A 16,581-nucleotide genomic window follows, 5' to 3' on the forward strand; every position below is an offset into this window, starting at 1 on the left:
CAAGTCTCCCAGTGCAGAGAGGGTTGGACTCCATCCAATATGACAGTTGTCCACGAGATGAGAGCTTGCAGGTCTCCCTAGGGGGGACTCCCTTCTCTGGCACACGGTGTCCAATTCAGATTGAGACTGGGCATGAAAGGCAACTGTGCCCAGTCCTCCTCTCCATGTGGTGTTGTTGCAGAAATCTTTGTGTACCCGATCGGTACATGTGGAGCTTCCAGCAGTATAAGGAAGACCTTCCAGGCCATTTCAGGGATGTTGGATCCCCTCCCTCTCCTTGCGCACCCCAATCCAAATTGACGGCCTCACACGTTTGGGTATTAGACTTGAAAGAGCACGTGACTTGTGCAGACCCAGGGAAAGTGATTATTTGGTCTTTATTCTGCGTATTACAAAGCTTGTTAGAGAGACATGACATGTGCATGCCAGCCATAGCTATTGATCCCATCCCTCCTGTGCTGACAAATCCTGGGAGATTATGGAGGTGGTGGTTGGGGGGAGGGGGTTCCAGGAGGAAATGATGTCACTTCTAAATGATGCTCTAGGAATTTCCCTCAATCTCTGTGGTAAAAACTTTAGAGACTAGGGGAAATTCCTAGAGTGTCATCATCAACCCTCATTTTGCAAAGGCTAAATGGTAGGGTAGCTGCTCTGTGCCTCTCCTTCGGTTGTATCCTCTCTGCCCATGACAGGTGAGGAGAGCCACCAGCGAGGCAAACAATCTGAGCCGTCGCTTCTTGAATTTTTGCAAGCCCTCCTGGCCGCTCCCCATCCCAGTTGGCCACATTTCCGACAGCCTCTCTTCCTTGCCGAGGTGTCCGGTCATAGACAGATGGCAGCGGCGCATTCCTTGCATCATGTGATACACTCTTGAGCAGTGTTTCGCAAGGGTGACTCCCTCTCCCACACTAATGCGTCAGGCAGAACTGCTTGAAGATGTTAGGAAGTACAAGGAACTCAGTTCCTGGAGGATTGCATTACGGTGCGTATGACTGACACAGTTGGGTAGGCTTCCGTCTAATCCAAGCGATGAATGGTTTAATGCAGGGGTGGGCAAACTGTGGCCCTCCAGATGTCCATGGACTACAATTCCCATGAGCCCCTGCCAGCGAATGCTGGCAGGGGCTCATGGGAATTGTAGTCCATGGACATCTGAAGGGCTACAGTTTGTCCACCCCTGCATAATTCATGGGAATCGTAGTCCATGGACATCTGAAGGGCTACAGTTTGTCCACCCCTGGTTTAGTGCTAGCAAACAGGCATTGATTTTCAAGTATTCTTATACCAGCTGTTTTCCTCTTGGGAGGCCATCTTGGGAGCCAAGTACACATAGCCAAGGAATAAAATAATAAAAGTGGACCTATAAAAACATAAAACCATGTTAAATACTTACCTGCCTCCCGGTTGCACGGAGAGCTTGTGGAGCAAGTACTTCTTGAGCGGTGGTCTTACTGCGTTCTTCTTCCTGTAAGATTTCTTTCAATGAGTTGTTGGGGGGGGTGTAACTTCACACTCCTGGCCCAAAGGAAGAAACACAGCTGAAACAGATGAGGCAGGGAGACCTTGAGGATGTGGAAACATCTGCTTTCCAGATGTGCGTGCAGAAGATACATTGCCAGTGCTGTGTTTCTGGTGGATTTTGTAAACTGGGGTGGTCTGTAAGGTGTCAGTCTTGGATCTGGGAGACCCAGGTTCAAATCCACACACAGCCATGAGACTTGGGTGACTTTGGGTGAATTCTTTCCACTTAGCCTACCTTGCAGGGCGGGCAGTTATAATAAAATGGAGGAAGGGGAGAATGACAAACTCTGCCTTGGGTGTTTTGGGGGAAAGGCTGAATAGAAACATACCTAAAGGAATAAATCACGAAGGGTTATCTTAATGGGCAGTTGTTGTTTTATTATTTTTCTCTCCAGCCGTAGAACGGATTCCGGTGTTGAATAGGGGGTGCGGTGCAGTCTTCATGTGACCATGCTATTTCAGCTATGTCCTGTATGACTGCACTCTTAAAAGCCTCTCTGCACATAATCTCATTTGACTAGTACACAAAGAAGATTGGCTAGGCTAGAAACCCAGGCTATTTGAAAAATGCACATCTCCTCCTAGGTCTCTGCCTTGGGCACGGTGGCTGTTTTTCTCATCTCCCCCCCCCCTTGAAATGGTGACTCATTAAAAAATAAACAAGATCAACTGGTGCTAGACAGCTTGGCATATTAGCATGGGTGCTTTTTCTAACCCCGTCACCCTTGGCTGATGCCAGTCATGTGGAGCGCGAGGTATTAATAGAATGCCCACGGTAGAAAAGCCATCTGTTGATGTCTCAAGTTAGCTGGGAAGATAAACAGAGGAGTGGATCAGTTGCCCTCGGCCCTTTCGCTGCCTTGCCCTGACGGTCACACGGTGGTGACATTGCTAAATAAATTGGGCAAATGGCTGAAAATCTCTCTCTCTTTCTCTCTCTGTGCTTCCTCCTTTCCTCCATTTCCCACCTGCTTTTGCATTTCTGGGCAAGTGCTGGTCAGTCCAATAAGTGCCTACCATTATTTTGAAAGGACGAAGCAGCACGGCCTTAGAGTAAGGGTCCCCATCCGTTTTTAGCCTGTGGGATTCCGACACGGCATGGTGCACACAACCGCAAAATAGTTCCTGTGGCTTCCCATTAGTCAGGAAGTGGGGATCCTTATGCAGAGGTGGTGGCGGTGGCCAGAGCAGTTTTTAAACACTGCACCGCCAATCAGAAGCCTTGCTGTGCAGAAGCCAGACCTGGCCCCGCCCACTTTTAAAAACCATATTTGTCGGGTGCTGGAAAATGTGTTTGCGGGCATTATGGCACCTACTGGCAGCAGGTTGTGAACATTGTTGGTGTAATCCAGCTTTTTTCCATTTACTATTGAGAAACCCCTGAAACATTCCCAGGCTTCGAGAAACCCCAGAAGTGGCGCAATTATGCAGAATATATAGTGGGAAAGCATAACTGTGGACACACCCAACTGGGGTCCCTCCCCTTCCCATATCCCCTGGGCCCATCATTGGCCCACTTGGGAGGGGGAGGCAGGTCGACACGATCATATATGGTCATATCACCCAATAAATACTGTATATACTCAAGTATATTTTTAAGTACATTTTTAATGCTGAAAAAGCCCCTCCTAAGCATATACTCGAGTGAGGGTCCCACTTACCTTTTATTGTTGATATTGGCTAAAATTCAGGTGGGCTTATGCTCATGTATATATGGTACTTAACAAATATATATTAAAAGCTAATTAACTCCCACCCTCTTGGGAAACCCTTCCAGGGCCATCAAGAAACCCCAGGATTTTACAAAACCTTGGTTGAGAAAGCCTGGTGTGATGTGATCTCTTCTTTGCTATGGTCAGTGTTGTATAAGTTGAAATGCAGCTTTTCTTCACAAGATGAAGAATCCAAATTCTGCAAGCATCACAAAATGCGTCAAGTATATATTCCAACCCCCGTATATTTTCTTCCTGATTGTAGTTCTGGTGCTGAATTTAGATGTGTCCGCATCGCATTTGGCCGTGTTCTACCTGATGTTTATGTTTTTTTTTAAATGCAAGTTACTAAAACGTGAGTGCTTTCTAGGTTGTTTCCAAAGCAGACACAGCATGCAGCCGTATCAAATACTTGTTCTGCCGGTGTGTAATTTAAATAAACAGTAATTATGTATAATGATATGCTGGCCCCTCTCCATGAAGAATTGCAGAATCCATAAGCAATGGCCAGAGAGTGAGAGAGACCTTCATGATTCTAATTCATGGGGTTGCTTTCAGTCGGAAGTTACTTGACAGCACGTAACACGCAGAGATGTGCATGCACACACGCAGAGGGGTCTTTTCATCCATGGGAAAGGGAGCCAAGTGTGGGGTAAAAGATGAAGCTTGGTTACAAAGCCAAATCTTTTGGGATGCTTCAGGCAGCTGTCTTTCTCCAGAGCTTTGAGAATGCACATGATTGATATTCTCTGTGGTCCACAGCTGAATAATGAGATCTGGTTCTGCTTAATGGACCAAACAGGATTTGTGATCAGATGGCAAATAGACCATGGTTAGCATAAAGTGAGCCAGGGCTTGTTCTAATTATGGTTTGGTATTCAGTAGATAAACCATAGTTGTGGTGGTTGTTCTGTCTTAGGAGGGCAGAACACTAAGCAGTTGGGAAATGAAACTGGATGAGCAGTTCTAAAGTTTGGTTTGTGTGTATGTTTGGAAGCTCAGACCATGGTGTGCAAGCCACGAGTTCTAATCTAGGTAAGACCTGAGGGGAGCCATTTTCTAAATACTATTGAAAGATTCTGGTATGTGCCCATGACAGTAGGGAAGAGTAATTTTTGGAGATGGTCTCATAGCGGCTTCCCTCACACTCCTCTTTGTGACACATCCACTCCCAGCAAAGATTAGGGGGGCCCAATCTGTTTTTCTCCTCTATCACTTATAATGGCTCAGCCTAGCTATTAAACCCTTGAGAAAAGGCAGAATCGATCACTATCACTTGAGCTCCTGAAACTATCTCTCTTTTCCGGCTCTTCTGCCTATCTCTCTCTTCTTTTTTTTTAATAGTCCGTCAACAAGCCAATGTCCAAACGGTTTTACTGCAGGTCGTCTGATGAGAAAGCTGAAATTAGAAAAGCATTTCTGTATTCTAAAGCGGAATGTCTTTATTTTTATCCACAGCTGCTGGAGCTGATAGCAAAGTCTCAGCTGACATCACTGAGTGGAATCGCCCAAAAAAACTACATGAACATCTTGGAAAAAGTTGTTCAGAAAGGTAAAAGCAGAAACAAAACAACTCAAAATCTAGGGCTGGGCTTCCACAGGGATCAATCTGAAGCATGTTTACTTAGAAATTAGTTTGGAATTCCATGCTCTGTAGGAGCTAGTTTGGGAGCTCAATTGAATTCACTCTAGTAGGGCTCTCTCGGTTAAGGTTGCCAGGATCAGACAAGAGAATTCCTGTTTCAAATCCCTCCTTGGCCGTCTAGCTTATCTTGGGCCAGTTATTTGACCTAATTGACCTCACAGGGTGGTTGTGAGGAAACAGTGGGAAAAAGAAAGTTATACACTTGGTGTCGTGGTTAAGAGTGGCACCTAATCTGGCAAGCTGGTTTGATTCCCTACTTCTTCACATGCAGCTGGGTGACCTTGGGCCACACACCGTTCCCTTAGGGCTGTTCTCACAGAGCAGTTCTGTCAGATCTCTTTCAACCCCACCTGTTTCACAGAGTGTCTGCTGTGGGGAGAAGAAAGGAAAAGGTGCTTGTAAGCTGCTCTGAGACTCTTACAAGGAGTGAAAGATAGGGTATAAAAGCTTCATTTTATCCTCCCAAGACAAGAAATCTGCAAGGTAGGTTAGGTGTCTGTGTGAGTAAGCCGCTTTGAGATTCCTTCAGGTAGTGAAAAGTGGGGTATAAAAACCAACTCCTCTTTTACTTCTATCTTGAGCTCCTTTGGAGGAAGGTCAGGATAAAATAGCTGTAAAACAAACACACAACTGGCCTTACAAGCAACAGATCAGGCTGCTTGCATGAACCATAGAAAACAAGCCCTATGCAGAAAAAAACAAGCAAGTTGGATAGAAGGCTAAGCTAAGGCCCTTCTCTCTGTCTAGCTTTTCTGTGAGGAATAGCATTTTGACATTGTATGTACTTAAAGCATTTCCACGAAGCTGCCTGATACTGAGTCAGGCCCTTAGTCCATCAGAGTCATCAAGGGCGGGATTTAAAAAATTAATCATGAAGAGGAAGAAGAGTTGGTTCTTATTTTACAACCAACAAGTACTTACAACCACTGTTATTAATTACTGTATGTTTTAACGAAGACTGTTTCATGTATCGTTGATTAGTTTTAATGTAAACCGCCCTGAGCCTTCGGGGAGGGCGGTATATAAATCTAAATAAATAAATAAATAAATAAATAAATAAAATAAATTATATGCTGCTTTTCTCTACCTGAAGGAGTCTCAAGTGGCTTACAGTTGCCTTCCCATTCCTCTCCCCACAACAGCCACCCTGTGAAGTGAGGCTGAGAGAGCCTTTATGTTACCGCTGTGTGAGAACAGCTGTAACCAGACTATGACCAGCCCAAGGTCACCCAGCTGGCTGCATGTGGAGGAGCGGGGAATCAAACCTGGCTCGCCAGATTCGAAGCCATCTGAAGCAAAGATGCAACTGTTGACTCAAGCAGGCAGCTCCTCCACAGGGGTCTTTCACAGCACCCATTCCCTGATCCTTTTAACTGAAGCTGCCAGGGGTTGAATCTGGGACCTTATGTAACTACCTAGATCAGGGGTAGTCAAACTGCGGCCCTCCAGATGTCCACGGACTACAATTCCCAGGAGCCCCTGCCAGCATTCGCTGGCAGGGGCTCCTGGGAATTGTAGTCCATGGACATCTGGAGGGCCGCAGTTTGACTACCCCTGACCTAGATACTCTGCCATTTATCCATGGCCCAGTTAATATTTTATTTCTGTTCCGTTATGCACAAGGAGCTTCTACCGGTAGTCTCAAGTGGTGCAGTCCAGACATGGGTTCGTTACCTTTGTGGGGGAAGTAGATCTGAAGCTTCATACTTGGCAGGAAATCCCTAGGTCACAATGACCCGAGCTAGAGAGTTAATTGTGTTTATGTCTCATCAGTAAATCACTGATGTGTAACTTCTGTTCCATTTATTTCAATGTAGTGTAAGAGTCACGAGCTTTCCATCTTGACCTGGATGGCTCCAATCTTGTCAGATCTCAGAAGCTAAGTAGGGTTGGACCTGGTTACTGCTTTTATGGGAGACCCTCAAGGAAGTTCTGGGTTGTTAGACAGGGGCAGGTGGTGGAGTGGTTAAGAGTGGCAACTTCTGATCTATGAAACTGGGTTAGATTCCCCACTCCTCCACATACATCCAGCTAGGTGACTTTGAGCTAGTCCCAGCCCTGATAGTGCTGTTTTCACAGAGAGGTCATGTCAGAGCTCTCTCAGTCTCACCTACCTCACAGGGTGACTGTTGCAAGGAGATAATTATAGAGTTGGAGGATACATCCAGGGTCCTCTAGTCTAACTCCCAGTACACTGCAGGAACTCCCAACTATCTACCCACCCACGGTGACCCCAATTTCATGCACAAATAATCTCTCCACCAAAAATCTTCCAGTTACCAATGAAGACCACTTGGATAGAGTTTAAATTCACTTAAAAGATTTTTTGTTTATTTCTTATCCCTGTTTTTTTCTTCCCATGCACAAAAAGTCCTGGAAGACCAGCAGAACATCAGATTAATACGGGAACTTCTGCAGACTCTGTATACATCCCTCTGTACCCTGGTCCAAAGCGTTGGCAAGTCCGTCCTGGTTGGAAACATCAATATGTGGGTCCACAGAATGGAGACGATTCTTCACTGGCAGCAGCAGCTGGACAACATCCAAATCACCAGGGTAAGTGAGGATCCTGCCTTTCCTCTGAGCAAGCTCCAAAGTGATGCGTGCTTAGCTTTTTCCATCTGGTTTGTGGAATCTCTCCCACTTGGCATGGGCAAGTCAATTGTGAGCCTTTCTGAAAGAATGGAGTTGGGCTGAATTCTGGGGGACCTGACTGAGCTAAGGACATCTGCACATAGAAGCAGGTCTCTGAATGCGGATTGCTCCCTCGATCAGGAACGATTGGTGCAGTACCAGAAACTGCAATGTAACATGTATCAGACACAGATGCAATCTTCCAGCAGTGCATTTCTTCCAATGGTGTGCATGCTGAATTTGCATGTCCCAGTCATGTAATAAAAGAAATATTTTTTTCCAAACATGCCCGGGAACGTAGCTGAGAGATAATCCATTGGATATATCCATAAACTCCTTTGATGGATTTCCTTTCATTTGCCTACTGCCGGGTCTTTTAACTAGAGATACTGGGTCTTGAACCTGGGACTTTCTGCACACCAAGCAGATGCTTGACCACTGAGCCACAGTCTCCCTCCCCCCCCCCCCCCCCCGTTTCATTCTTTCCTTCAGTTCTGTTTTTTAGGCTTCTAGTTGGATCCACAGCCCAGATCCTATTTCAACACTTATTGATTGTATTGTCTTGTTGATTGTATTGACTCGCTCTTGAGTAATCCGCCTTGAGTCCCAGTGGGAAAGGCCAACTATGAATAACATAACTAAATAAATAGAGTGTGATTTTTATGTTCCTTCTACGGCAGCTTAAAATGCTCTCTAAAATGTTGCTCTTCAGGAAACACGTATTTTCGCCCTGTTCACACATTACCGTGAATGCATTACCTGTTTCTAAGGAACAGCCAATGAGCTTTCACTTTACACAGGAATCTGCGGCCCAGTGCCTGGATAAATGTAGAATTTGAATCACACGTTCAGCTGTATATGTCTGGACTGTAACATGGACTCAGGTCACACATAAAGAAAAATCAAGGGTGCACTGTACTCATATTTTAGGGATTCTCATGATTATTTAACCAGGCCTCTTAGGAGCATTATGAGGGACAAACTGGGGCCTGCAGGTAGAGGGAGGAATTGATGTCCACCCTCCATTCGTTAGCAGAGTCTTACTGCTGATTCATTCCAGCGGCTTGCCTCATGCTCCCTTGTGAATTCGTGACTCACGGTGAACGCGGTGACCCCAGTCCAGGCTTGTTAGGGGCCCGTTTACACATCTTAAATCTACAGATCTCCAGCATCTTTTTTATGTTGCTTGGCCTTGAAAAGTCCCTTCAGCCATTGCCCTTCAAGGAGGGGCGGTCCTCGCCAGACTTATGCTAAAACTGTTGAGGGGAGAGAGATGAACTGTACTAGCGGCACTTGGCCATTTACAGTAAACAGGCCGAATGTTTCGGCTGTATCTGAGTTGGCAAAGAGTGCTTTTGAGCCGCCAAGTAATCTGCTTGAAAGGACATGGCGGGGGGGGGGGGGAGGGGGCGACTAGGATATTAACCACATAATGCGTTTCAGTGACTCATTTAAAACCCCGTCAAGGAAACGAAAACGAACTCGCTCTTCCAATCCATTCTGAGCTTGTTTGTTTTCGGCATTTGAAAAAGATCAGGAAAAAGAAAAATCTAATTCCTCAGGGAACGCTCTTGGTCATCACGCTTAATTCTGACCGATTTAAGCTTGTGATTAAGGATTTGGCTGTCTTGTTGCCTTCTGCTTAGGACAAAGCAAGCCGGAGTTTAATCCCCCTGAATTAAAAATGTCTGTCCGGCTTGAAGGTTAGAGGTTGAGCCTTTTCACTCCTTGAGCCTTTTCTGGTGAGTGAAAGCTGTCCTCTCCCCCCCACCCCCGGTAACATATACAGATATTACAATTACATCGTTGGAGTGACTCCATGAACAGTATTGTCCTAAGACAAACATACCAGTCATCTGGCTCTTAGTGAGGTGGTAAACCTGTGTCTTGAAAATACCCTTTCGGACTTCACTGGAAAGCTTGCATGATAAAAAGGCTTCCCTGTAGAAACCAGGCTATACACAGGACATCAGCGTGAGGGAGGAGGCCAAGGTAGCACCGTTCTCCTTCACATGCCAGTTTTCTGTTCAGAGGGTATTTTTTTTTCTGACTTGGACACCAGTTTCGGAGTCAGGAATTCTGACTCGAGTGAAACCTCAGCCTGCGCGGGAGCACAAAGCTTGCTCCCAAACTTCCTGATAAGCTTTCAGCTTTCTGCAGGGCCTATAAAACGGAGGTCTTCCGCCAGGTCTATGGTTGAGGCTGGGGTCGGCGAGGTAGATCTACTGCCCCCCCAGGCCTTCAGGCTTGGAATGAACATTGTCGGACCTCCTTCTCCACCCACCCCCCTTTAGTAATAGGGATTAGGAATGGGGTTTTTCCGCCATGTTGGGAGTATTTTGAAGTCTTTTAATGTGTGCTTTAATGGGGATTTTTTAAAACATTGTGACCTGCCATGAGCCGTTTAGGGAGTGGCAGGAAATAAATCTAAATATAATTACTACTACTATTACTACTACTACTACTACTACTACTACTACTACTACTACTACTAATAATAATAATAATAATAATAATAATAGAAGGAATCGGTGCGTTCATATGAACAGAAGCCCTAACAAATATCTTTTGTGCTTGCATGAAGACGGCCGTGCCAACTCCACCCTGTTCATTCTACCACATCTGACAGGGATGATGAAACTGCCAAGGATTGTGTCACAATTGGCTCCAACTAGGACTCAAGGGCGTAATAAGTTGGACAGAAGCTGGTCATTGATTCAGCTGCAGATTAAATTCCTTAATGAATGAAAATTAGCTTCTTTCAGGCACAAATCCATACCCCAGACTGGCTTAGCTTACTTATTTCATTTATAGATTCTTATTTTCCCCCACATGGACCTCAAGTGACTTACAACATTCTCCTCTTCTCCGTTCTATCCTCACAACCATCACTGCCCTGTGAGGGAAGTTAGACAGAAAGTGTGTGACTAGCTGAGGGGCACCCACCATGCTGCCATGGCAGAGCGGGGACTTGAACTTGGGTCTCCCCAGTCTGTGTCGGAGACTCTAATCTAGGGGTGTCAAACAAAAGGCCTGGAGGCTGGAATCGGCCCATCTAGGGCTCATAGCCAGTCTGCTGCGAGGAATGATACAGAAGGCTGCTAAAAAGGTAGGGAGAGAGAACTTTCAGCACAAATTGGTCTTCAGCAGTCAAGCAGAACCCCTTTGCTTACATGGCAGCCTCACTAGTAATTTAGGGGCCACCAAGGCGAGGTCAAGTACCTCTCCACTTGACCTGCAACTCCAGAAATGCTGACTTGGATGGCCATGGGGGTCAGCATTTCCGCAGACTATTCCATTTGAAACTTGGAAACAGAAGTCCCTTGTCAAGTGCGTTTGTTGGTTAACTTTTGGAAATGGCTTGCAGCTTCCATGGTTATCACACCTCCCTTTCTAACTCCCTGTTTCTGTCTTTTCCCAGCCTCCCTGTAAAGGCCTGACGTTCACAGACCTGCCCTTATGTTTACAACTGGACATCATGCAGCGGCTAACAGACGGGAGAGACATCGTGAGCCTCGGGCAAGCGGCACCGAGTCTTCAGGTGCTCAGTGAGGACCGGCTGCTCTGGAAGAAACTTTGCCACTACCATTTCACAGACAGGCAGGTAAGAGCCTGCAGGAATGCAATTTGGGGAAAGTCCTAACAAGAGGGGGGACAGAGTCACCAAGGTATAATGAACAGCTTTGGGCTGATCCTGCGTTGAGCAGGGGGTTGGACTAGATGGCCTGTATGGCCCCCTCCAACTCTATGATTCTATGATTCTGTGATACAGGGGTAGTCAAACTGCGGCCCTCCAGATGTCCATGGACTACAAAGCCCATGGGAATTGTAGTCCATGGACATATGGAGGGCCGCAGTTTGACTACCCCTGGTATAATATCATGCTAGGACTGGGGAGACTTGGGACCAAACCCCAGTTTACCCATGAAACTCACTGGGTGACCTCAGGCTGCATTTTCTCTTTCAGCCTTTGCCAGTTTTCCAGGGTTGTTGTGAGAATAAAATGGAGGAGGAGGGAAAACTTGTACAGCATTCTGAGAAAGATTATGAGTAAAAATTGGTAGGCACTGAAAACACGGCCCCTAGAACCTTGTTTCATTTCACCCCAAATTCATTTTCAGTCTCTCGGGCCCAAATTATGTATCCCTGAAGATTCCATGGAGTTGAAATGCCAGTTATCCATCAGATGCCTAACAGACAGTTTGCAACATCTTTATATATCCTGTAGCGTTAAATAAAAGAAGGAACATGTTCTAAGTTCCTCCTGCTGAAGAGACAAGCATCCATTTAAAAAGTGGCTTGTCTCTCCAGCAACTATAACGTCAGTAAAACAAATATATTCTTTTACCTTCCAGATTCGCAAGCGGTTAATCTTGTCAGACAAAGGACACTTGGATTGGAAGAAGATGTACTTCAAGCTTGTGAGATGCTACCCAAGGAAGGAGCAATATGGAGATACTCTGCAACTCTGCAAACACTGCCATATTCTCTCCTGGAAGGTAGGTGGTCAACCCCCAAACCAAATGGAATGCATACCTGATAGGTGTTAAATTTTTAGCTTGGGGTAGGGGACATTTTTGGGTTAGCCTGAGCTATCCAGGACAGGACAATCTTGCTAGATCGTGGAAGCCGACCAGGTTGGATCAGACTTGGTTAGTACCTGGGTAGATGACCATGGAGGAAATCTAGGTTTGCTACGCAATGGAAGCCAATGGCAAACCACCTTTGTTCACCTCTTTTCCATAAAACACTATGGGGTCACTTCTAAGTAATGTAATGACTCTATCGAACCAAGAAACAACATCCAGGTTGTCTCCCAAACACAAATAAGTTTATTACCAACTGAATAAATGAAAGCAGCAGTGGAGCGTAGGAAGCAAAGGCAAGGTACGCTAAACAACCAGAAAGTGAAATTATTTATATTCCACGTGTGATAGGAGAATGATCATACTTTTTAAAGCATACATCATAGACTGTGACTTGACAGCACTTTACACACGCACAGTGGATATGCTACCTGAGTGTAGAGTTAGGCCTTCTGGCTACTAACCAGGGCCAACCCATCCTGCTTAGCTTGTGAGACCTGATGGGATTGGGCTGTACTATGCTGCCTTCCCTCCCCCACCATTCACTGCAACATTCCTTATGACATGATCTGCTTTGAGAAATCGGTGACTGCATTCATCCCATGCAAAGGAAAGCGACAAGGAGGATCCGGGGCCTGGGGACCAAGCCCTATGAGGAAAGGCTGAGAGACTTGGGAATGTTCAGCCTGGAGAAGAAGAGGCTGAGAGGGGACTTAGTTGTTCTCTTTAAAGTATTTGGAGGGCAAGGAATGATTCCTGCTGGCAGCAGAGGATAGGGCCTACAGTAATGGGTTTGTGCAGACCAGTACTGGTTAGATACCAGGGAGGAAAAATTCACATAGTAGTTCAGCTGTGGAATAGGCTGCCTGAGGAGCTGGTGAGCTCCCCCTCACAGGTGGTCTTCAAGCGGCTGGACAGATGCCTATCCTGGATGCTTAAGGCTGATCCTGCATTGAGCAGGGGGTTGGACTCAATAGCCTGTATAGCTCCTTCCAACTCTCTGATTTGATTCTATTCTTAGCGCATTAACTTCAGTGGACTCAGTGCTGTTTGGGATTGCTCTGCAAACCACCTAAAGATACGCCGCTGATCAAGTAACCAATTATTAATTGTTTCTCCTTTCTAGGGCACTGAGCATCCCTGTACAGCTAACAACCCAGAGAGTTGCTCCGTTTCACTTTCACCCCAGGACTTCATCAACCTGTTCAGGTTTTGAACTCCACAGGGATTTCACTGTATCTCTTGATACCTTGAAGGGACACTTCACACTGCTGAGAAGACCTGCTCCGCCTGTATATAGTGTGTAAATATCGCAGTTTGGGACTCCCGCACCGTGAGATTTTTAGGAGGCAAAGGGACTTGTTGTTCGGGTGGCATCAGCCTCTTCAAGAACATGGCCTTCGACTGATTAAACTGATGTGCGGAGAGACATTGCTCTGTAAATACATCGCTTTGTAAGACTCTAGAGTGGAAGGTACAGGGGAGAGACTGAAGTCCTGCTTAAAGGGATTCGGATGAAATGTGCTGTCCATCCATTTGAAATCTCTCTTTTGTTTCAGAGCACGGGAAAGGAAAACAGTTGTGGTTAGGCTAAAACGATTGAACCACTCCCCGATCTGGGTTTTGTTTACTAGAGATATTTATACGGAAAATATTTTTAGAATGACATATATGATGGGAAGGATACGTCCCTTTATGCTTTTTTTTTTTAAAGAATCAACACAAAATGTACACACCATGCCATTTTCTACCTCTGAAAAGCTTTCCGACCTAATATGCAATGTGAAGTGCTTGCATTTTATGCAGACTTAAAGGGAAAAACAACCTTTGTGACCGTAACCCTGCTTCTTCAGGTTAATGTTTGATCCCTGGTTTTACTCTGCTTGCTTTTTTTGGCCATATTTGAATAGCTGCGGTCTAGGGAAGCTAGAAAAGCTGTTAGGTTTTGGGTAGACCCTATCTTTGAGGGGCTGCTAAAAAAAGAGAGTTTATGATGGAGACTCTTGTTGTTATGCCCCATCAGTCCTCAGTGCCCTGGAGCTGCAGTGTGGCCATCTGCTGATGCTGTTCTCCTAGATCAAGGGTAGCCAAATGATGGCTCTCCAGCGATCCTTGGATGACAAATTCCCATGAGCTTCTGCAAGCACGTGCTGGGGCTCATGGGAATTGTAGTCCAAGGCAACTGTAGAGCCAGAGATTGGTGACCCCTCACCATAGTTTTACAGAGCTAGATTCAAGTCCAGTCATACCATAGAGTCCAGTCGTACCATAGAGACCAGTAAGGGTGTAAGCTGTTGAGTCAAAGCTCCAATCAACTCTCAGAAGCTTATGTCCCCCAAAGTTTATGTCCCACACACTTTTCTTGGGTGCTTTAGGATGCTTTGGGCTGACCCTGCGTTGAGCAGGGGGTTGGACTAGATGGCCTGTATGGCCCCTTCCAACTCTATGATTCTAAGTCTTGTTGGTCTCTCAGCTGATACTGGACTTGAATCTAGCTCTTCTACTGCAGACCAAGATGGCTGCCCTCCTGAATCTATTGTCATGGTTGTGCAGGTTTACAATGCCCTGGAGCTTCAACTGGGATGACTCACCTACAAGGCACTCTGCCTATTGGCTTGGTACCCTTTGACATAAATAGTCCACCTTTCCATCCTCCTTGCCATCCCCAAAGCAGCTTTGATTTTCCCCCCATACACACAGTCTCCAGGCTGCCTGCCTGAAGCACAGGACGAACCTGACCGAATCGGCATTCCATTTATTGAATCGTGAAGCCAGGATGATGCAGGAGGTGAAAATTGGTATTTGCTCTGCATTTGTCAATAATGATAACGTAGGCATTTTGAATCTAGGTTACTTAAAGGCAGCCGGGTGGTAACCACCCAGTCGTGAAATCTGGTACGCACCTTCATTCATTTCAATGGAATGGACAGCTCTGTGTGCATTGAAGTGAATGAGGAAGCTCACTTCTGCCATAGCTTATTATGTTATCATCAGGGCATGCTCTGGGCATTGCAAGGAATTGGCAAGGATGGTCATGAGTCACTCACAGCAACACTTATCAGCATGAAAGGCTACCAAAATAAAAACCATGTCTCCATCCTGATTTACTTTTTGCCCCCCAAAAGTTTTACATACACATAGCTAGAATTGGAGCAAGGAATACAGGTTGAGTCATTTAGAATGTTTGGGTTTCCATGAAATTAATGAGAATTTCCACCTGAGACTACTCCAGTGTTTTGTATTGTAACTGCTATTCCCTATGTTAACATCCTGAGGACCACCCAGGTTTTAACTCCAGGATCTGATTATTGTCCTCAAGGAAGAGATCCCCATTTTGGGGGAAACCAGGGAAGAAACACAATTATAAAGTTTTCTTTCTCATTGTTTGAAAATAATGTATATAAAGTCCAGGTGCCTTGTCAAAGACAAATCTGGAAAGTTAGTGTCTAAAGAGAGAGAAATTCAAGATATCAGGAAGGAGTATTTGAGTTAATTATTGTTAAATATTTTATGAGACACTTGTTTTTTTCCCCCCCTGCTTTGGTCATTTTTGATCATCCATTTTGCAAGCGAAGACACCATGCCGTGACGCAGAAATAAATTGGTTGGAGCAGGTTAGTGATAAGGGGTGGCTGCTGTTCCCTGTCAACAGGAATGCAACAGAAAGGACTTCCCCCTCTTGCTGCATTCCAAAGAGAAGCCAAATCCACAATTCTGAATATCTGTTAAAGAACCATTCGGAAAATTGTAATGGAACTGGGCTGTGAGCTCATCAAAGCCTGTGGGATTGCTCTCCACCAGTATTTCGATGTCTGTAGCTGTCTCTGAGCTGCATTTCATAGACAAAAGATGCTGGCTGTTGCCTTTGGTGAGCCCCTGGGTGGTTTTCACCAGATGTTAGTATCTTGAGGAAGCTCCATGCCCTGCAGGTCACATACATCCTGAGCACAGCACAAGCCTCAACTTCCATCTCTCAGTGGGCCTCATGGCCCAAATAAAAAGGGCAGGCCTCTGTTCCACTGCATCTTCTCTTTGGGGGCAGCTTCTCCTGCATGTCTACTGGGATGCAAGCATCACCCAGCCCCTTGCTAAATGCATAAGTACATCTGCCGTCAGAAGGCATCAAGAAGTGAAAAAACCCTATGCTTCTAGAGGTATGTCTTTAAAGGGGATCTTAGCACGCTTCTTCCGCCGGCTGGCTAAAGAAAATGCATTTTTGTGGGATGGGCTATGTCAGACCCAGTGAAGCCAAAGACCTCAGCGGCAGCCTCATGTGATGCATCTGCTGCTAGACGGCACCACTTCAAAGGGCAGGCAGAGGGATCAGATGTTCGCTTGCTCCCTCAGGCTAAAAAAAGAACACCCGGGCATGTGGAACTATCAGGGCAAGAGAAAAAGGGCTTGTTTACTAGAGATTTTCTTACGGTGCTGTCATTCAGAGGAACGACAAAACATGTTAACATTTCTACACTTGTGATGCTCA

At 45.8% G+C, this 16,581-nt stretch overlaps 1 protein-coding gene across 1 annotated transcript in view; it reads left to right on the plus strand.

The window, feature by feature from the left end:
- The window catches only part of FBXO32 (F-box protein 32), a 32,744-nt gene extending 18,939 nt beyond the window's left edge, over positions 1-13,805 (plus strand). Inside the window, exons 5-9 of the mRNA XM_077351557.1 lie at positions 4,692-4,785; positions 7,250-7,434; positions 10,934-11,116; positions 11,868-12,011; positions 13,225-13,805. Coding sequence (XP_077207672.1) covers positions 4,692-4,785; positions 7,250-7,434; positions 10,934-11,116; positions 11,868-12,011; positions 13,225-13,314 — 696 coding nt within the window. The 3' untranslated portion in view covers positions 13,315-13,805. The remainder of the gene's footprint in view (positions 1-4,691; positions 4,786-7,249; positions 7,435-10,933; positions 11,117-11,867; positions 12,012-13,224) is intronic.
- The last annotated feature ends 2,776 nt before the right edge of the window (positions 13,806-16,581 follow it).

Source organism: Paroedura picta, chromosome 9 (assembly GCF_049243985.1).
Source record: "Paroedura picta isolate Pp20150507F chromosome 9, Ppicta_v3.0, whole genome shotgun sequence".
Classification (NCBI taxonomy): domain Eukaryota; kingdom Metazoa; phylum Chordata; class Lepidosauria; order Squamata; family Gekkonidae; genus Paroedura; species Paroedura picta.